At 35.3% G+C, this 22,234-nt stretch overlaps 2 protein-coding genes across 2 annotated transcripts in view; one reads left to right on the top strand and one right to left on the bottom strand.

The window, feature by feature from the left end:
- Window positions 1-594: 594 nt before the first annotated feature.
- On the bottom strand, window positions 595-9,942 carry LOC124370899 (smad nuclear-interacting protein 1-like). Its single transcript, XM_046829203.1, has 4 exons — window positions 9,795-9,942; window positions 5,329-5,680; window positions 3,702-3,770; window positions 595-1,381 (listed from the first exon to the last, which is right to left on the bottom strand). Exons 2-4 carry the CDS (start codon window positions 5,667-5,669, stop codon window positions 751-753), a joined length of 1,041 nt encoding a protein of 346 aa, XP_046685159.1. The 5' UTR covers window positions 5,670-5,680; window positions 9,795-9,942; the 3' UTR covers window positions 595-750.
- A 4,171-nt stretch (window positions 9,943-14,113) lies between these two features.
- Window positions 14,114-22,234, top strand: part of LOC124370901 (trafficking protein particle complex subunit 10-like) — a 65,891-nt gene continuing 57,770 nt past the window's right edge. The window contains 1 exon segment of the mRNA XM_046829205.1: window positions 14,114-14,512. Within this exon segment, the coding sequence (XP_046685161.1) occupies window positions 14,425-14,512 (88 nt within the window). The 5' untranslated portion in view covers window positions 14,114-14,424.

The raw sequence follows: 22,234 nt of genomic DNA, 5'->3' as shown, positions 1-22,234 counted from the left end.
ATTGAGTGTATGTAAAGGTCAGATGGTGGCCTGATTATATAGATTGGTTCTGACATTGAGTGTATGTAAAGGTCAGATGGTGGCCTGATTATATAGATTGGTTCTGACACTGAGTGTATGTAAAGGTCAGATGGTGGCCTGATTATATAGATTGGTTCTGACAATGAGTGTATGTAAAGTTCAGATGCTTGCCTGATGATAGACAATTTAGAGAATGGAGAATTCCTATTTGGAAATATAGAGTATCTTACCTTACATATATGTTGATATTTTTCATTTGAACATAAAGATATCATTTAGTAGGTTTTCTACGAATCTATTAATATTGTACTGTTATAAATTTTCAAATCAATAATAAACAAAATAACAAATTGGTTAAATCTTTTAATCTTGAGTTTCTTAAAGGATTTTGGACTAGTTGGTTATTGTTACATACTGTCTAGTCTAGTCTATTTTATGTAACAAAACATTTCCAAACAATAATTTTTAGAAATATGTCAACTAGTCTGGCTAAAATTAAAGTTGTTTCAACATTTCTATGAATGTTTAAACCTTGATAGGAAGTTGTGGAAGAAAAATCATTATTCAATTACATTGTACGTACAAATTATATAATTATTTCAGAAATATAGTACAAAGATTTTAAGTTTCTATATACATCAAAATTATATAAAATAAAACATTTGATTTAAAATAAATATTAATTTTAATAGATACATATACATCCCCGAATATTTACAATGAACTATACTATTCATCGTTAACATCATCATCGTTTTCGGAATCTTTACTGTGTTCGTGCAACAACACGTAATCCCTCGAGCTGAATCCGAATTTGATCACATCTCTTTCTTTGAGTTCATAATATTTCTTTGGATCAATTTTGTTGTTATTCAAAAAGGTACCATTAGCCGATTCCAAGTCGATGACGTACAGTTTGATCTGGCGACCCGAGGAACCGTCAGCTCGCGTGAAGGGCACCAGCCGGTACTGCAGGGCGGCGTGCTGCTTGGAACAGGAAGGGTGGTCGATGGGGATGTCTGCCACCTTACGGTCCCTGCCCATGAGGTAGGCGCTCTGCCGGTGGATGTGCAGGATGGGCAGTGATGTCTCACCTTTGAACGGATACAGTCTCCACCGTCGCTTCGGTCTTCTAGCCTCAGGTGGTTCGCTGTACTTGATCACCACTCCGTTGAACGTGTTGGCGTCTTCGGTTAGCTTGCCGGACAAGCCAAAATCCGGTTTGGCATTATTCTTTGCTGGTTCTTTTTTCTCATTTTTCACCTCTTTTTTACCCCATTCTGGTTCTACATCATTGCTGAGAACTTCTTCCCTAACAGGTCTTCTTTTACTTCGATCATTTCCCCTTGGCTCCGAGTTACTGTAACACCGTAAAAAATTATTAATCAGTAATAAAAGGTTTTAAGTTAAAAAGCGGCAACTTGACTGCTATTGGAATCAACAAATAGAGCTAGATTCCGAGACATTGATTTTATAAATGACTTTTGATGATTTGATTTTTTCTCGTGTTCATCATTGTTTTGTATGATGTGCTACTCACTGTACCACCGCACTAATATTTAAATATACCAATAATTTGTTGACTTCTAGGCTTGATAAGTGCTGCTTTTTAATTTGAAACATGGCAAATTACATAAATTAGTATTTCACATTATTTTTATCTTTTATTTGATGAAATCACATGTTTTTAGTGATATACACACTATTGACAATTGGTTTTTTAATAAATGTTATAATTTAGTGTCACTTCAATATCATCGTTTGAATAGAATAGTTATTCAGTACAATCTGTCTATGGTGATTTTGGATTTTAAACGGAAGGGACACTATGCAAGTGAAGACTGACAATTGTTTGACAGGAACACAGACATCAAGTCCAAAAACTAACTATTTCTTCAAAAAGCTTCTTAGTTTATGGAACTAAAACTAGGAGATGCAGTATTTGACCTAGAGTACTATAATTATCAGAAGAGATTTTTGTAAATAATCCCAAAATACTAGGGCTCTTCCAAAAGTAACCGCAGTTTGCTTACAGCACTTGTAGTAGTGGTCAGTCGGCATCTAGCTCTTAACGAGATCAACGAAATATTTATAGAAGGTTGATATTTCAAATCTTCAAGCTCAAGATCAAAGAAATTGTTAGAGAAGATTGACATTATTTCACGCTCCACGCTTTCAGATAATTTCCCAAAAATTTCCAAACTTGATTCTTAGCATTTCTAAAATGATGATGAACTCAAGGCTACCTAAAGGCGCAGGCAGCAAAATTTTTCAAAGAAGATTTTTCTAAATCAATCAAAAGATAGGATAAGTGATTCAGTTCTAATGGCAATAATGTAGAAAAATGGAGGAAATATGTAGTATTCAAATGTATACGAGGGGGTACCCAAAAAAACCGGAATTGTATTGCTGACAGCCGGCAGCGTGTAGTACACATTCCTGCCGCTAGGCGTGTGTCGTGCAACCCATTGCGAGCTCAGTGACCCCAGTTCCGTTGTCCTAGTGCATTCTGTTCGTTCGTAGTGACTGTTTTCGCTAACCCTGTTTTGTTCTTGTTTCGTTTTTTGTCATGGCAAGTTTAAGTGAACAACGTGCAGCTGTGAAATTTTGTTTTTTACTTGGTAAAAATGCTGCAGAAACTATTTTAATGTTGAATACAGCTTACAAAGATGATGCTATGGGGAAAACTCAGGTCTACGAGTGGTTCGCTCGATTTAAAAATGGCGACATGTCGATTGAAGACAAACCTCGTTCTGGACGTCCATCAACCTCTTGAACGGACGAAAATGTTGAGAAAATTCGTGAACTTGTGCTCACCGACCGTCGACAGACAATTGAGGAACTATCAGAGAGTAGTGGGTTAACTTGGAGCTCGGTTCAGCGAATTTTAACAGAAGATTTAGGACTGAAAAGGGTTGCTGCCAAATTTGTTCTTCCACCACGACAACGCACCGGCACACACAGCCATCTCAGTTAGGCAGTTTTTAGCAAAAAACGGCATGGTTCCGCTGCCCCACGCACCTTACTCGCCTGACCTCGCTCCATGCGACTTTTTTTTATTTCCACACATGAAAAGAGGCTTGAAAGGTCAACGATTTGACAGCGTTGAAGAGGTTAAGAAAAAAACGAAGCTCGAGCTTGCAGCCATTTCTAAAGATGACTACAAAAAATGTTTTTATCAATGGAAATACCGTTGGGACAAGTGTATTAGTTGTAATGGAGATTATTTTGAAGGAGATAAGGTCGTATTGTAAAAAATTTGATAATATATAATTTTTATAAAATAATTCCGGTTTTTTTTTGGGTACCCCCTCGTATAATCAAATGTTTATCTGATTAGGTGGTTTTTTAATAACCAAAGGGTGGTTACTTTTGGAATAGCCCTCTTTTTTTTGATTGACTTGATTTTTAATCTTAAATACATATGAATTATTTTTAAATGATATTACGTCTATCTGATGTACAGTGAATTAACATATAAGCTTAGTAATTCCAATACTTAATTTTAAAACCACTTTCCAATATTATCTTGATAGGACACTTAAAAATTTGTAGTGGATAAAAAATTGTCTTAATTGGCAAAAAAATAGATTACCTAAAGGGTTAGTTTTTCTAATGCAGTAAAATGTCTAAACAAAAGTTAATTAAACTCGATTGATTCATCTTCTCTATAAACTTACTTTGCTCTCCTTCTTGAGTCTTCTCTATGATGTCGTGATCCATTTCCTCTAGATGAGTCATCGTTAATTCTGAAATTAATGTATAAAATGTTACATAGTTCCATTAAAAATAAAAGGAACATATATGTTGGAATATTTTTCCCACTATTTCTGCAAAATAGAACTTTTTAAATGTGAAAATAATTACTTATTGGAAATATTCCAAATCCAAAGAGTCCAAACCCAAATTTTTATTTGCAACCTTCATATTATTCAGCATAAAGCAATATACATTATAATTTTAGAAACTATACACGTTTCTCAAGCTAATGGCAATCTTTGATTTTTTATTTTTCTATAAATTAGTGCAATTTCATTCAATGCATAGCTCCCTCCCCTTGTAACTTTTTTTCTATGAAAATAATTTATTTTAACATAGTAAAGTTCTCCATTTCTTTCTGGCAAAAAATTATACACGTGATATACGAGGGGGTACCCAAAAAAACCGGAATTGTATTGCTGGCAGCCGGCAGCGTGTAGTACACATTCCTGCCGCTAGGCGTGTGTCGCGCAACCCATTGCGAGCTCAGTGACTCCAGTTCTGTTGTCCTAGTGCATTCTGTTCGTTCGTAGTGACTGTTTTCGCTAACCCTGTTTTGTTCTTGTTTCGTTTTTTGTCATGGCAAGTTTAAGTGAACAACGTGCAGCTGTGAAATTTTGATTTTTACTCGGTAAAAATGCTGCAGAAACTATTTTAATGTTGAATACAGCTTACAAAGATGATGCTATGGGGAAAACTCAGGTGTACGAGTGGTTTCGCTCGATTTAAAAAAGGCGACATGTCGATTGAAGACAAACCTCGTTCTGGACGTCCATCAACCTCTCGAACGGACGAAAATGTTGAGAAAATCCGTGAACTTGTGCTCACCGACCGTCGACAGACAATTGAGGAACAATCAGAGAATAGTGGGTTAACTTGGAGCTCGGTTCAGCGAAAAGTTCGCCAGAAAAGACCCGATTTGTGGCAGACTGGAGACTGGTTCTTCCACCACGACAACGCACTGGCACACACAGCCATCTCAGTTAGGCAGTTTTTAGCCAAAAACGGCATGATTCCGCTGCCCAACGCACCTTACTCGCCTGACCTCGCTCCATGCGACTTTTTTTATTTCCACACTTGAAAAGAGGCTTGAAAGGTCAACGATTTGACAGCGTTGAAGAGGTTAAGAAAAAAACGAAACCTCGAGCTTGCAGCCATTTCTAAAGATGACTACAAAAAATGTTTTGATCAATGGAAATACCGTTGGGACAAGTGTATTAGTTGTAATGGAGATTATTTTGAAGGAGATAAGGTCGTATTGTAAAAAATTTGATAATATATAATTTTTATAAAATAATTCCGGTTTTTTTTTGGGTACCCCCTCGTATATATTAATATGTATTTCTATTTTTGAAACTTGTTAAATATCTACTATTACAAAACAAATAATTAAATTTTAAAAATGGTCTGCCAATAATGAGTTAAATGACTGCCATATGGAGGGTTGACATGTAATATATGGAGTTCTTTTGTGGAAACTCTAGACAATATTACTCCTCGTACTTTAACAATGTGATACAATATAATATTTAAGCTATTTTAACTCACCTTGACTGTTCGCTGTGCCTGTTTTTGTACTTTCGGTCTCTTTCATCCTCACTCTGTGGTTCTTCTTTCACTCTTACTTCTGGAACCAAATCGTTGTCTTTGTGCCTTTTTTCTGAAATCTTGTACTTTGGGTTTACTTCTTCATTTTCTGATGAATCAGAATTTTGTTGTCTATGGTGCTTATGGCCGTGTTTGTAGTGTTTTCTGTGTTTATACCTTTCCTCTAAGTTTTTCCCCTCTTTGCTCTGTTTTGGATTATCGTCGTCACTAATTGTGAAATGGGAGGAGTTGGACAAACTCCTTGCACGCTTATGTTTCCTACCTGTGGTATTGTCTTTCATTGCAGAATTGTCTGAAACAAGAATACAACATTTTAAAGAATTAGATCTCAATATTAACAACAACGGAATTTTAATTTTTCAGCATGATGAGGTCTTGTCAGTAGTCTAAGTTCAAGAAATAGTGTACAATCTATAAAAAAAAACAATGGTTTTTTTTCTACGGTGAAAACGATTGATTCAATGTGAATGTTGAGTTCAGCTGCAATAGTTGATTACCGACTTGTTTCGGATCTCTTCAAAAGGACTCGAGATTCCAAGAATAAGTATGTGAGAGCATCAGATTTCAGATGCAGTACTAAACAGAGGTTAGAAAGGAGATGTACTCCATTTTAGAAATAGATTATTATTAGACCTCAAATTATCCTTCAATATTAGGTGGAAATAACCTGTCTATTTTCATGAGTTTAGCAATTTTGGTTTCTCGTTCTTTCTTATTTAGTTTTCTGAGTCCCACCCCCGATTCATATAAGCAGCAAGAATACTGTTTTGAATAATTGCTACTGCAGCTAGTAAACAATAGGAAAGTTTTGATACACTACTGCGTAATTCCAGCCAAGTTTAGTTCTGATTTGTTACCCAATGAGTGCATGTCATCAGCACCCACAGTGGTCAGACCAATGTAGCCTTAACATACTCAAATACATAACATACATAAATTACATACTTAAGATCGCAATAAAAACTGTTCAACATTTAAGAATCTCTTGGAAAATTGCAAAATTACAGTCAATTTTTTCAGCACTTTCTCTCCAATATTAAAAAAAACCATGGGATATGCAGGGATAAAAAGTTGTGCCACTGAATAAGACAGTTTGGGAAGGAGAGTTGATACACTGCGCTATGTCTTTAGTAAGTGTCTGTGTAAGTTTTTAGTTCATTAGACTTTCCTTACAGTTTTATTGCACCCAATTCCTTGTCAGAAATCCGACAAATGTGTTTTTTTTGTAATGTCATGTTTGTTTCGACTTTCCTAGCAATAAAGCACTAATTGATTTCCACCTTTAATTCTAGTTTTTATTTCCTCACCACAAACTGGACATTTTGGACTTAAAAGAGTTTAGTTTTTGTTTGGTAATGTTTGTTTTTGTGTTTGGAGAAATGTAGGGGTAAAACACGGAAGTACAACAAAGCGACGCATCAGCTGAACAGGCGGCGAGACACTGCAATCACGTTATCTACTAGACCGCTCGACTTTGACCTCTGTCTTAGGATGGGGAGGGGGTTGCGATAAGACAATTCCTGTTTTATATTGACGAAATATTGTTCTACGCTAATCTAGTAATCAGTAGAAGCAAAATGTCAAATAACGATTCATGTCTGGGTGTGGTCGGTATAATTCTAAAGTACCAAAAACACACACAAAACTTGTTTTTATTCTTGATCACACTCCGCCACCCAAAATGTGAGTGCCTCCTGCCGAAGCCTGCGCTGATGTCAACGAAAGAAAAACATCCCTCGAGATAGTACCTATCAGTAAAATATTAAATTTTAGAGGGCCTGATCAGAAATATAAATTGAATTGCAATGGAAAGGCAATTATGTACCGTGCAAAAAACTTAAATAACTTAATCATGTGATGCCGCGCGGCCTGCCGTAATCGGGATTCTCGAGAAAGGTAAGATAACAGCGACAACAATACCGATCACAATACCTGGAAATGCTTGTTGATTGATGGAATGTTAGTTCTGTTACTCAACTACATCGTTTTATAACGTTCTAAGTTCATTGAAAAAGGTTTAAGCGTTGGGGGCATATAACGGAATCTGACCCCATTGACAATCGTTGTAAGTTCGTAATTTTGTAATTAGAGTTGTTTTTTCGTTCTATCATATTTGTTTCTATAAATTTATATTTTTGTGTTCTTCATACTGGTGTGGTCGGTATAATCCCAAAGTACCTGTATTACGGGCATAAAAAGTAAATATTCAATCATTTGACAAATAACTCACTATTTGGGGAAATTGTCGGAAATTACAAAACTACCTACAACATTTTTGTTTATAGAGGTAAGTTTATGAACTTTTATGGGCATGTTTACAATTAGGCCTATGTAAGGAACCTAGAAATAAGTTAATAATAGTTTATATAATGTCAATGCAATTTTTGGGTAGGGTACGATATGCGGACCCGATTTTTTATATTGGAGAATGTAATCATCGATACCTAATATTCGCATCTCAAATCCTAGACTATCAATCGATATAAAGTATCTATAGTTCTCAATAATAATCATATGTTTTGAATTAAAATACGAATCTCATATTCACAGTGATCAAACAAATTATTATAACCAAAATTAAGAAAACTGAAGACGACCATATTTGTTCCTCTCACAGTTACAGTTGTTTCTTTCCCACAAATTTCACATAATGGGTTTTTTCCGCACGAGTCCAACATATTGAAGTCATGAAAAACATGTCTTATCATCTTTCAAAGCAATGTCGTGTAGTTTTCTAAAATTGACTGTCATTTTTAATAATCAAATGTTACTTATATAAAATTGAAATATGACATTAAGAGTATTATTTGAATGTTTACAGCTTTTGATATAGATTATTTAATTAATCGTTAAAAATAATGAATCAGTATCGATGGTTATGATTAAGTAATATCATTTGCCAATTTCGATATAAAAAACCGGGTCCGCTTATCGTACCCTACCCCAATTTTTTTTAGTTGTAACAGCTAAAAGTTAACTTTTGTAGGGTAGGGTCCAATAAGCGGACCCGGTTTTTATATCGAAATTGGTAAACGATATTACTTAATCATAACCATCGATATAATCAATCGATACTGATTAATTATTTTTAACAATTAACTCAAATACTCTATATGAACAGCTGTAAACACTTTCAAATAATACAATTAAGGTAATATTTTAAATTTCACATAAGTAACATTGTGTATTAAAAATGGCTGTCAATCTTAGGAAGCTTCACGAAATTGCTTTAAAAGACGATAAAACATGTTTTTTATAGCTTCAGAATGTTGGGTTAGTACCTAAGAATCCATTATGTGATATTTGTGGAAAGGTAACAAATGTAACTGTCAGAGGAGCTAACATGGTCGTCTTCAGATGCAAAAAAGAAGGTAATGGTGGACACAACTTTAGTAAAAACGTTTTCGTTCTGTTTCATTTAGTTAAAGTTATGAGTTTCCCTGATTTTGGTTATGTTCATTTATTATTTGTTACATCATTAAATTCACATTTTAATTTAAAACATATGATTGTTATTACTTTTATATCGATTGATAGTCTATGATTCGATATGCGAATATTAGGTATCGATGATTATATTCTTCGATATAAAAAACCGGGTCCGCTTATTGGACCCTACCCCTTTTGTAAACATTTTTGTAAAGTTTTTTTTTTATAAGTGAAAAAAAGTATTAAAAATAAGGTAATTACAAATGTATATTTGTTTACAATATAGAATTTTATGATAAATAAAACAATACCAAAATTATAACTATCTGCTAAAATAAAAAAGTTACAACTTTTTAACAAAACCTTCACAAAATTGATAAAAAGGGCTCCGAGGTTTTCACCAGTACTTGTTCAATAGAGGCCCGAGTTTTTGGTAGTGACCAAAAATTTTACTCTCGAGTGCAAAGGGTTAGGCTAAGAAATTTGTGGTGAACATAGCAGACATAACTTAGGCTCTTTTTAACTTACTCAATTATAAACTTTACCCAAGCCTATAAGTATTGCTTAGCAATTTTTGTAAGGGTGTGAACAGAAAAACTTAGATGATAGTCATGACAAACTATGTGGGCTTAGCCTAAGAAGGAAGATTATATTGAAGCTAATGACATTTTACAGCTTTAAATTTAGTCTAGGTCCCTGGCTATGAGTTTTATGCATAGACTAGTGCACTAGCTACTGCACTAACCGATTATTTTTCTTTCTTATTTGAAAATATCTTTCTACAACCTGTCTAAGTTAGACCTACATAATTGCAACAAAAGGAATTGCATCCAAGGCCTATAACCTGAAAGTAGAGAAAGAGATCAATGTTTATGGCGCAATAAGGCCATTGACTAGTTTTAATAACATCGGTTAAGTTTAAAGAATAACGTACAATGGTATTTATTAAAAAGTAATAAATAGTGCATTTTACTTACGTTTAAGGTAATTTTTTAAAGAAATTTCTAATTCCAACCCTTCACCAAAACCCAAAAACTAAACAGAAAATAAGTAGTTGTCGACTAGACTAGAAAAAGTCAAACTCTAAACAGGTAACAGGACTTTGGAAAACAGGCAGACACTGAGACAAAGCACCATAGAGTATAAACCACAGAACAAGCAAAGAGCACTTAAACAAAATGGAACACAATAAACAAAAAAGGGGCGCGAAACGGTACAAAGAAGGCCTTCTATTATACTTTGTAGTTTGAATGCTATAAGATAACAGTGAGACAAGTTTTAAACATATCAACTAGATTTTTATTTTATTTTACTTATTTATTTGAATTTACAATTTGACGGCAAATCCAATTTTACACAGGTTGTTTAAAAGAAATTATGTCTTCTATTTTGTATTGTAATGTACAATCACTAACATGCACTTAGTAACTCTACAATAAATACAATAAAAAGCAAGAATACAACATGGAAGTAAAAGCAAATCACAACGCTATAGATCTAAGCAAAAAAATAATAAGCTAAGGATCAATAACATTGTGTGTGTGTGGACGCGCAAGAAAATCTGAGAGTTTCCTTCAGAATAAACGAAGAAAACTAACCAGAACACTGCTAAAGTCATAGACAGTGTTGTTGCAAGGATGATCGATTTCGTCCTGTAGCAACCCAGGCGTCGATAGGTAAACAATTCAGGACGTGATAGATGGGTTATAAATATTTTAAGTGACATCATTGCTATCCCGTCACAGACGCAGTAATTACAGACCAAGGTCATTGGCCAATTCCTTATTGGGAACATCATGATATTGCCATACGATTCTAACGCCAACCAACTTTATATCCCCCAGGTGGCCAACAAGTATTTATGTATTCAACTGCTTGTCTTATCAGAATACAACGAGAAACCTTAATAGGGAGTGGAAAGTTGATAACTCTGGTCGATATAGTGATAAAACGATGTACTTTATTACCTGATATGCATTATAAATCGCTAAAGCGCCAGTTTTTCACTCAGAGTTACTCCTATATTCTTGACATACATTTTTTCGAAATCATTCCACCCCACATGAAATACAAATATTCAAACAACAATGGCAAGTGAGAGCATTGAAAGTTATACTAGGCGTTTGTAAGGGTTAGTCTGAATATTATTTTCCTCCCACCACAATTCAACCATCAAAAATCCAACTGCAACTGATAAAAGTATTTAATTCAGGATTGATAGTTAAAAAAAAAGTGTTTTACATCCCTTTAGTCAGCAATCCAAAAACAATATGGCCCTTACGCGTTTGATGTTATACTATCATTGTCAAACCAACGCTAAAATGATTTAAAATTTTCAGCACTGGGTGTCGTCATAAATTAAAAACGGAAACATGGACAAATACTTGAACATACAATTAAAACACTAAAAGGCATTCCAAAAACGTTCATTAGCCCTACTGACGTGACTGAGGTTAGTTTCTATAATCTTTCTTCTTGGATCTCGATAAGAGGCAGCCCCTACTTCCAATCTTACCCAGCCCGTGACTCCGGAAGCAAGCGAAAAGGTTCTTTTAAAACTAAATGCAATGAGTCGTTTATAAGCTTATCGACCTAAGAAAAAAAAATCTTATGGACCACTTTACCGAGAGCCTTGACAAAGACGATACAATTATATTATGGAATGAATGAAATTAAAAATGCCTTTATTAAAGAGGTGGAGTTAGGGTTATCAAGCCCTCTCTACCACTCAACCTCATATCGTATACAGTAAATTTACAACAGTATGATACAATTGCGGTAAATTATTAACTTATACTTTAAATATAAAATAACAAAATTGGTTAACTTCTACAACATGCAGTGGATACAAAGTAAAAATCTATATACTGTATTCAAATGAATTGAAAACTTAAAATGCAGAAGAAATAGTTTATATATTGTAACAAATGCCAGCAAAATTCAAAATTAACAAGAAGACAAATTCCATCACTCTAACACACCGATTGACCACATGACCGCAACAAGCAGGTTACACCCACAGCCCCCCCCCCCCGGCAGAAAGCCCCTAAACCCCGTCCCGAAACGGTGCTGAATACATCTAATATCATCGGGAAGAGCGTTCCAAAGGTGACAAGCCTGAACAGTAAAGGAATCGTTAAATATTGTTGATCGATGAATTGGAATTCATAGTAGTGTGGCTCCCTTCTTGTAGGTCGTTGTGTAATATCAGAGATAATTGTAGAGTGTTTAGTTGGCATTTCTTTCTGAACACGGTTCTGCCAGTCCCAATAATTGAACTCTCAAAAACCTAGGCACAAGCAGAAAGGATCGTTGTAGATAATTACAATTTTACGACGGAAATGTTACCGGAGTTGTGCAGAGGAACCACCTAGCCAGTCTTGCATACTTGACGGAAGCCTCCAGTTGCCATATTGATAGAATTATAAGAGAGCGGTGTTTTCTGAGATTGGTAGATTAGCTTTCTTACTGATAAGTACGTTTAAACTTTCACCTTTGTAGTTCTTTATGGTATTGACTTGATAAATAGGTTGCAAATAAATCGTGTCTGACTGTAAGTTAGCAAATGTATAAGAATTCAATAGAGGCGATGAGAGACGACGTATGGTAACTGGATATTGTTCGCTGTGTTTCTGGTTGGAGATATTTAATCTCGTCGTATTTGCATCAGTTCTTATTGATGCACTACAGTTTTTATCCAGACAGCGTCAATACAACTCGACGGTTTTTTTGAGTTCTGTCTTGTCTGTATTTATAATTTATTATTGTAAACTATGCATGGTTAACCAGTCTTCACACACAAATTCAACTATATTACTGGGAATATCTTAGACCGAAAGTTAACGCTTTTTACCGAAGTAGGTTTCTACATGGTCTTTTATAGAGAACATGGTGGAGTAAGTCCGTAGTGAAAGAATTTATGATGTTATGTAATTGAGCTCTAATAATGATTTAAAAGGAATGTTTAACATGCATGTTATTTCAGTGTTGTTTGTTGAGAAGTATAAAAGTTAAACAAAATTGCCATAGGCTTCTATTTCAGGTAAAGAAACATTTCTGGTTCTATTCAGTTATATTTCACTCGCCATAGCAGTCTTTTCTCAGAAATCGTACACTTCCGACCAGTGTAATATAAATCTGGTCTAAGGGATTTCTGATTTTACTGCCATAGAAGAGTTTGCTTTGTTGTCCTGTTCAAAAAGTACTTGACTTAGTACATACCGTTAGTGAAAACATTTTACTTAATTTAATGGCCAAGCCTCACATATTCTTTACCGTAGTAGGAGAACTCAATGGAAATATTTGTGAGTTACATAAGACCATTGTAAATAACTTTTTAATTAATGTACTTAAGTATTTTAACTTGTTTTGCACTAATGAAAAACCGACTAGGAATATGGGCTATCTGGATAACATTTATTGTAATCTTGATATAATGTATTTTTGCAGTACGTTGTTAGAGCAAAATATAATTTATGATCATCCTGGTGTGTGGCTTAGTGTTTAGTAAGAAAAAAGACTCCAGTAAGGTAAATGTTGTAAGTCTACATGAAGTATGTCAGAAGCGAAATCGTAATCAAAATCAAAACAATACAATCGAGAAATTAATGAGGCAAAGAAGACTGCTAGTGACACTATGATTACAAAATGTAAAGAATAAATATAATATAGCAATGAGAGTTGTAGAAAATTAATCTGATTATCTAAGTAGGCCTAGCAAAGCTCACAATGGCCGGAGGCATTCGTGATCTGTTACTCGACATGTTTTATATCAAGGGACGCTTTTCGTTCCTCGACAGTGCGAGGTTGTGTAAAGCCAAACACGATGAAATGTAAAATGCATTGAAAATTGTAATAAGATATTAAATATGAAATGAGCCAATCTTCCCGTATTTGGACAATATGCTCTTCTTGTGTGGTGGAATAATTCTACCCATATTTAAACGACAAAAACAGTAAAAATATACTTTTCTGCTAAAAACAAGAAAAGTGCGTTTCTCTTAAAATTGTCCAATTAATTGTTAAATGGACTAAAAATAAATTTAGAGATCGGACTTGGACGTCTAGTCCGTAAATTTGATGTTTACCGTTACAATAATAGAATATAATAAGTATTTTCTCATAATATAAGAGTAACTAGTCAATAACAGTACAAAAAGAAAAAAACAACATTTAAGGACAAATAACATTTTTACGATTGATAAAGGAAAAATTTTGGGTTTTGCTTACAATTCTTATGAAGGGAAAACTGTCAAGAGCCAGCTAAGTGGAAACAGTGTTGTGACTTGTTTGTGACGTCTGACTCTGACTAAATGAAACAGTGAAAGTAGTGGGGCTATGCGTATGCAAGTGTTCTGAAAGTCTGAAAAACTTACATTGAATGGAAATGTTAGATTTGTTGTAGATTATGTCAAGTATTATTTTGTCACTTTTTAAAATAACGTTTATTTGCGGACCCGAGAGGGAAATACGTTTTTGTGATCATTTTGGAATCAATTTATTCGTGAAAAGAACATTGATTTTGAACATAAGGAGTGATAAGCTTGAGGTTAAAACTGGTTATTATAATGTATAATGGTTTAGCTTCATTTATACCTTATTGCCATCATGACTTTGAGGATCGGATTAGTTCAAAATGGATTAGCTGAAGACTGTCAAGTATTCTCAACAATGGAGAAAAAACCCAATGTTTCATGTAAGTATTAATAATAAATGTTATTTAAGGTTAGCCAGTTAATTATACCACATCCAGGTGCTGCAGAATAATTTTTGCTAGGCTAGGAGTCAGGTTTGATTATATTTAGCCAACTTCTTTTAATTCACATCTTTCTAATTCATTCTTTTAATGTGCATCAACCTACTTATGAGGGGAAATCCATAATTTCAATACTTATATTATACGAGTTAGTGGACATTTCATAGTTTAGACTCTACTCAATATTGAAGAAATTTCATGTTATGAGAATGTTCAATGATTTACCACTAAAATTCGCCAGTTGGACTTTCACTGTAGTATATGGGTAAGGCTGCGGTTCTTTAACCGAGAGGTCGTGTTCGATTCCTGGGGAGGTTAACAAATATTTGTAAGTGGGTTTGGACCGTTTGCCCGTAAAAATTTGGTTTCTATGAGGTTAAAGGCCGACCCGGCAAATCACGAATTTTATGTTATTTACGTAGTCTGCTCATCCTTCTGAAAAAAATATACGGCCTATGGTTTTAGGGGGTGCAAATGACAAATAGCTTGGTTTTAGGGGTATATTCATAAATAGTTAAGTTTTTAATATTTGAATGTTCTGGTGTGTCTCGATATCTGTGTACTTCAATGTTATCTGTGGCCGGGACTGATAGCGTATCTGTTATCTGAGCATTCCGGGGCTGTGGTCCAGTGCTTCACAAGATATTGTGTACTGTAGTTCGAGTGAGTGTTTGTCAATCATGGATCAACCATCCACTAATTCAACGGATCATAGTGAATTATGTGTGTCGGAATATTTAATTGGGGATGTTAAGAGTTTACGTTTGAACCGAAACTAAATTATTTCCTTTTAATGGTAAGTGTTCTAAATTACTGTCCATTTATATATTAATATTGGGTTTTTACATGATTTATTACATTTTTAAACTTTACATAAATTTATTTGCATTTTTTAATTTATATTCCTGATCATTCCCTCTAGAATTTGATATTTTACCGATAGGTACTACCTCGAGGGATATTTTTCTTTCGTTGACATCAGCGTAGGGCAGTACTGCCGCTGCCCGTACTGTGGCCGGAGGCACTCATCTCAGTCCGATAAAAACTAATATAAAAACATCATTCATTTGGGTCTATGTTCTGCTTATTTCAGTATTATTTTTCATTTATGTTTCCAAAGATGGTGGGTGCATTCGATGATGTCATCACGAGTTTGAATCACGGTCACAAAAGGTCATGTGACACCCGACGTGGATGTACAACAAGGAAATATTGTTCCGCTTATGAACCCAATGAGCCTTGTTGAGCGGCATTTTCCTACGCCTTTGCCGTTTAGTGGAGAGCGGAAGAGGAAGATTCAGCACCAATGTTTTGTCTGCAACAACACTAAAATAAGACCCAAGCAAAGGAAATACACGTCATATGAATGTAAAGACTGCAAAGTGGCATTGTGCATTCATCCATGTTTTGCTGAGTACCACACACAAAACTTCTAATGTCATCTTATAAAGTGTTTAAAAGTTGTAAAAAATTAAAAAAAAGTTACAAAAATTATAATTTTTATTACTACCTAATTTACAATGTGTTTTTGGCTTAAAACAAACTCTATTAGACATATTTCCAACAATTAACTATAAAAAAAGTTTGCACTCTATTTGTACGTGGTATATGTAAAAGTCCATACTCATTTACCGTAGGTTTCGTTCCACATCATATGACGTGATTACTCCTTAAAAGGTTAATGAGGTCTTAAATCTCAACGATTCCACAGGGAAAGATTCCAGAGTCGCTCTTTTTGTACCTCTGTACCTCATAAACCACTCTTTATCAGCTCCGTCCAAAATAATTCTCTAGATATGCCACTGATTTTTTTAATATCTTGGCTTATACTCAAAACTGTAAAAAGTTCAATTATGTCAATAAATGAAAATTCAATGTTGTTTAAGGGTAAAACCCAATGTAGGGGAGACCGGGGCACTATTGGACTGGGGCACTATTGGACAATGCCTTTTATAGCTAGAGGGAAATTTTTGTCTCCCTTCAATTTCCCATTTTGGTATGCCTGAGACGGTCACATTTCACTGTGGAAAGTTTGGTTATTGTGGCACATCTTCTTAGAAATTGAGTTCATATTTTATGTTTTTTACCCAAAATGAAGTGATTTTGCATATTCACAAACTTATCTCTTTCACAGTAAGTATTATCCTGAAACAATTGTGTCTATTATTTTGAAATTGTTAGTTTAACTGACTATGCAATGAATTCATTCATTTTGAGGTTATGTCACTTCCTTTCTGTAATCTTCAATTTTTATATCTTAACCTCAGTGGCGTAACTAGACAGAGTCGCGCCCCCCCGCAGCGTACTGAAATGCGCCCCTCCTGTCGGCTCCTAACACCCCCCCCCCCTTCCTCCTACTGACCTACACGCATCGTTATAATTATAGCCTACTTCCCCTGGTCTACCTTTATTCTCATGATGTTCACTCTACTTACGGTAAATTGTAATAGAAAACAAACCTTTACTTTTTAAGAGTGGCTTTAAATTTGTGTAAATAGTTGATAGTCCCGTGCTGTGCAATGTTTATTTTTATACATTTTGTAAAAAGATCAAAAAGGAAAAGAAAACTTTAAAATGAATTATTCATCATAATTATTTATTAATGAAACTATCTCAAACATTAAAATAAAAATAGAAAAAATTGTAGACATGTTAATTATTTCCATTTATTTAAACCCTCTCCTCTTCTTAAAACTGAAATATTTTTCAGCTAACATCTTCAAGTTGATCCTACGAGCCCGTTCATGTTCTATGCTCAAGACTCCCAAAGCGCTCAGCCTGGTATTGGTCATAGTGTTTCTCAAATAATTCTTTATGAGCTTGAGTTTAGAAAATGACCTGAAAATTTATATAAGATTAAAAAACTATGTTGTTAACATATATGCCATTTTCAGGTTATAATACAAGTATATAATTAAAGGGTATAATAACTCTTCTTAACACAAAAATTAATTTTAGTTAGTACGGGTTTTTATGATATTTTGGTGATTACGAACCTTTCCGCTGACGCTGACGTAACTGGGAGAGTCAAGAACATCATCATCGCTGTGCAGACATCAGGAAGGCTGCTTGACAAAGTCACGTTTTCTATCATTAAATATGAGGCTAAATCCTTAACTTTTTTCAATCCTCTTGTTTTTATTTCATCCGAAACAATGTTTCTGAAACACACTATTTGTGTCTCCAACCCGTGTGAAACATCTTCCTCATACTTCTCACAAAACTTCCTGGCTGAAAAAATTAGTTCATCATCACTTTTCTCTGTGAGGTACTTTGGAGTTAAAAAGATGAACTGATCGTTAATCCTGACCATGCTCTCAAAACGTCTGGAGATTTGAGCAATAACTATATCCAAGCTCCTGTAAAATACTTTTACTTTGAATTCTTGCAATGGATTAGAAAATTCAACATCGTTGGTCAGTTCGTCAAAAAAGTTTTTTACTTTTTTACATCGTTTAGTCGGCAGAGAAGACTCAATATTCCATCCCCTGGCTAGCGTTTCAGCTTCTTTAACAACACCTTCAAACTCATTTCTTGCTCTCTTTAGTTCAGTCATACTCTTTCCAAGAAGGGCTGTAGCTTCGTCAATTGATACATCCTCTTTTTGTAGTGTTTTAGATGTAATATTAATTCTCTCTAAAACCTTACTTTGGAAAGTAAGCATCAATACAAATTGAAAACACGTCATTTGTTTTTTGAGTCCAGTTGCCTCTAAAACCTCTTTATTCTTTTTAGAAGTCAGAATAATATTCGTCAAACAGCTTAAGACAGAAACAAAGTTACACTTTATGGCCAGTAAACAATCGTACCTAGATGACCAACGGGTCGGACACAATCTTTTGAGTGTCTTGCTAAGTATAGACCCCCTTTGCTCCATAGATTTCTCTCTCAAAGCTTGCCATCTTGGCAGGCTTTCGCCGAAAAACACGTAAATTTGATTGACCAAATCGTAAAATAAAATCATTTCTGTTATGTCAGTAACTGAGTCATTGAGTACCAAATTTAAATTATGCGAGGCACAATGCACGTACTCTGCATTTGGCGACTTTTGCTTTATTCTAGATTGGATTCCAGAATAGTTTCCACTCATTACGGCTGCCCCGTCATAACCCTGGCCTCTACACTTTTCAATTTTAATGTTGTTTTCTTCTTCCAAAAAATTACAAACCTCGTTAGTAATTTTTTCCGAATTTTGGCCTGTAAGAGCTATGAACCCTAAGAATGATTCTTTAATTTCAAGTTTTTCGTAGTTTTGGACTGCCACATGTCGTATTACTATCGATAGTTGATCAGTTTTTGAGACGTCTTGAGTGGTGTCTAATACCAGAGAGAAGAAAGGAGCTGCTTGGATTTCACTTACAACTTCATCCAGAACATGCTGTGACGCAAACATGATCATTTCATTTTGGATTTTGGGAGACAAATACTTAACTTTGCTTTGATCGTTTTCTAAGTGACTTTTTAGAAGAGGATCGTATCGTGACAACAAATCTATAATATTCAAAAAGTTTCCAGAAGTAGTGTCCACTGTTTCAATATTTTCATTCCGATGCCCTCTGAACGCTAAGTTACAAGTAGCCATAGTTATTACTACATCTAAAAGTCTTTTGAGAATCTCACAATACTCAGGTTCATACTTTTGAATAAGTGATTTTGCATCTTGGCTATTTTTTACGGTACTATATGCTAAACATGAATTTAAGTGTATACGAGATGTTTCATGTTCTTTAATTTTTTTGCTTAAACCTTGCCAATCATTTATTAGACCTTTACACCAAGCATCTTTAAATTTAGGGTCAGTTCTGTCAGCGAACAACCAACAAGGTTCACAGTATACGCCATTTAATAAAGGTGAATAACAAAGCCAAAACCGTTCTAGTTTTTGGCCCGTTTTGGCAATTTTGTAATAAAAATCACTGCTAAAAGATCTATTGTTTGTCGAGTCTTTAGGAAAAGGCCCTGTGGGCCTACATGGTTCAGAATTCAAAATGAAAGTTTTATCTTCTTCTTTTAAGAGGGATACTCCGTCATTAGTGTAGAGCCCAATGTCAGTTTTAAAAACACCACGTTGTTGACTGATTTCATTAGTATCAATATGCAAAACACAGTTTTTATCAATGTCTACGGTACAGCTACAGCTATCATTATTTATCTTAACGTCTAGACTCACGTCTGGTTCGTTATTTGTGAATTCAGGTGGGGTCTGAGTAGATGTTCCATTTTCTGTCTCGATGGTAGGTAGGTCAGAACTTATTTCACTACACTCACAAATTAAACCGGAAGTTATTTGTTTCCTTACACTGTCATTGTTTTTACTAAGAGATATGTCAGATTTAAAAAATAGATCAATTTTTTGGTGTTTTTTTGCTTTTTCTTCCTCCTCCTTCTTCCGCTTTCGGTATTCTGCACCACTAGGTTTTTTAGACATTTTTGTTTAATTATTGATTTAGTTTTCTAGTACATCGTCCCATAATATAAGTTTCCTGTAAGAGGTGTAGTTTGCAAACACTTTTCACCGCCACCACAGTTGTAGGCTACTGAATAAATCACAACTTTCGAAAATGCAGTAAACGTAACGAGTAATGAATATATGACTGAGTGACAAGGAACCACAGTATACTGTGAAGGAACTACCTAACAATAATTGGTACTTGGTAGTGTGGAGGGAGGGAGGGGAGTATTCAAGTCGCAACATGAAACAAGGCAGTACACGCACGCACACCCCCACGCTCACACACGGTCCTAAAGCGCCTTAAAATACACTTCCGTGGCGGTTCAGCAAATAGTTTGCCTGCTTTAGTTTTGAAGGCGTTTAACTAAAACAAGAAATGATAATAGGCCTACGATATTCCTCGCTAGCTCATTTATACAAAAAAAATTATAAGGAATTACAATGAAAATAGTGATATTCAACCTTAAGAAATTTGGTAAAATCGGTATAATTTTTTTTATTTTTTTCATTCCTTCGTGTGGCGCCCCTTGACACGCCGCGCCCCCCCGCATTGCGGGGGTTGCGGGGGTATGTATTACGCCACTGCTTAACCTACCTCGGGGCAGTTTTGGACAAAAGTATGGGGCACAATTGGACAAAACATTATTTTATGTTTTGTCATTGCTACATACTGTTTTTTTGTTTTTCCAGGTTAAAGATGGTTAGGAAGTATATAAAGAAAACAGACAGGGCTAATATTTCTGAAGAATCTATAGTAGCGGCATTAAATGACTATAGAAATGGTAACTACCGATCCATTAGAGAAGCTGCCGAAGCCCATGGGCTTAAAAAGTCGACCCTACATTTCAGACTCAACAAAGTAAAGCAAAAGGAAGTCAACAATGAGAATAGTCTTATAGCTAATGAGCCTAACAATGGTAATGGAGTTGATGAGCTTAACAATGAGGATCATGTCAATGAGCCTGTGGGCAATGAAAATGTAACTTTATTTCAAGAGGTTGAAGATGAGCACCAGCCAGTAAAAGAGGTTACTATAGAAGATATGGCCCCTGTTTATAACACTAAAAACTCTCAAAGACAAGTATTTACACCTGAACAAGAACAAAAAATTGCAGACTATTGCATTGAAAGGTCCAGAATGAACTATGGCCTAACTTACATGATGGCCAGGGAATTAGCCTTCAAATATGCCTTGGCTTTGAATCTCGATCAACGCATACCTGCTAAATGGCGTACTACAGGCTTATCAGGAGAAGAATGGCTAAACCATTTTATGAAGAGACATCAAGGACTTTCACTTCGCCAAGCAGAAAAGACTAGTCTGTCCAGGAACACTAGCTTTAATAAACACAACGTGGGAACGTATTTTGACAACCTAGAAGCTTTGTTCGCAAAAGTAGAAGTTCCTCCGTCAAGAATTTTAAATTTAGACGAGAGTGGAATAAGTACTGTGCTGGAGGCGCCAAAAGTGATTGCAGCAAGGGGAACAAAACAGGTGGGCCAAGTCGTATCAGGAGAGAGGGGGGAGCAAATAACTTTCTGTGCCGTCATATGCGCCGATGGGACTTACTTGCCACCAATTTACATTTTCCCCAGAAAACGCCCAAACTTTGCCTACATGATTGGGGCACCTGAAGGAAGCAAAGCTCTTTATTCTGATTCTGGTTGGATGACATCAGCTCTCTTTTTAGAGACGCTTAAACATATCCAAAAGGCCACAAAATGTTCTAAAGAAAACCCCGTGGTTTTAACCCTGGATAATCATGAGTCCCACATTGGCTTGGATGTGGTGATGTACAGCAGAGATCATGGCATACATATGATCACTAGCCATCCACACACAACGCACAAAAGTCAGCCGCTGGATGTAGCAGTTTTTAGTCCGTTTAAAAGGCGCTTACGTTCTGAATTCAATCTCTGGCTATCTCAACATCCTGGTCATACGATTACAATTCGAGAAATTGCTCAGCTTACTGCTAAACCATTTGTTGAATCTTTCACTGCATCTAACATCAAAAGTGGATTTCGTAAAGCTGGAATCTATCCACTCAGCCGCAGTGTGTTCACTGACAATGATTTCAAGGGTGCCAGTGTGACTGACCGTGTTATGTCATCGCAAGTAGAAGAAACCAACAACCATAATCCAGTGCCTGGTACGTCATGTGACTTTCCGTTGATGGAAAATAGCCAAAGCTCTGACGACCCACAAG

This window comes from Homalodisca vitripennis, unplaced genomic scaffold (assembly GCF_021130785.1).
Source record: "Homalodisca vitripennis isolate AUS2020 unplaced genomic scaffold, UT_GWSS_2.1 ScUCBcl_644;HRSCAF=3109, whole genome shotgun sequence".
Lineage (NCBI taxonomy): Eukaryota > Metazoa > Arthropoda > Insecta > Hemiptera > Cicadellidae > Homalodisca > Homalodisca vitripennis.
The sequence above is the reverse complement of the archived record's forward strand: the minus strand, read 5'-3'. Positions and strand labels throughout refer to the sequence as shown.

Excerpts from the sequence above, each read along its gene's own strand:
- LOC124370899 (XM_046829203.1), bottom strand. The coding sequence starts at position 5,669 with ATGAAAGACAATACCACAGGTAGGAAACATAAGCGTGCAAGGAGTTTG. Across the intron at positions 3,771-5,328 it reads AGGCACAGCGAACAGTCAAG|AATTAACGATGACTCATCTA; the intron begins GTGAGTTAAAAT and ends CATTAATTTCAG. Across the intron at positions 1,382-3,701 it reads GACTCAAGAAGGAGAGCAAA|TAACTCGGAGCCAAGGGGAA; the intron begins GTAAGTTTATAG and ends ACGGTGTTACAG.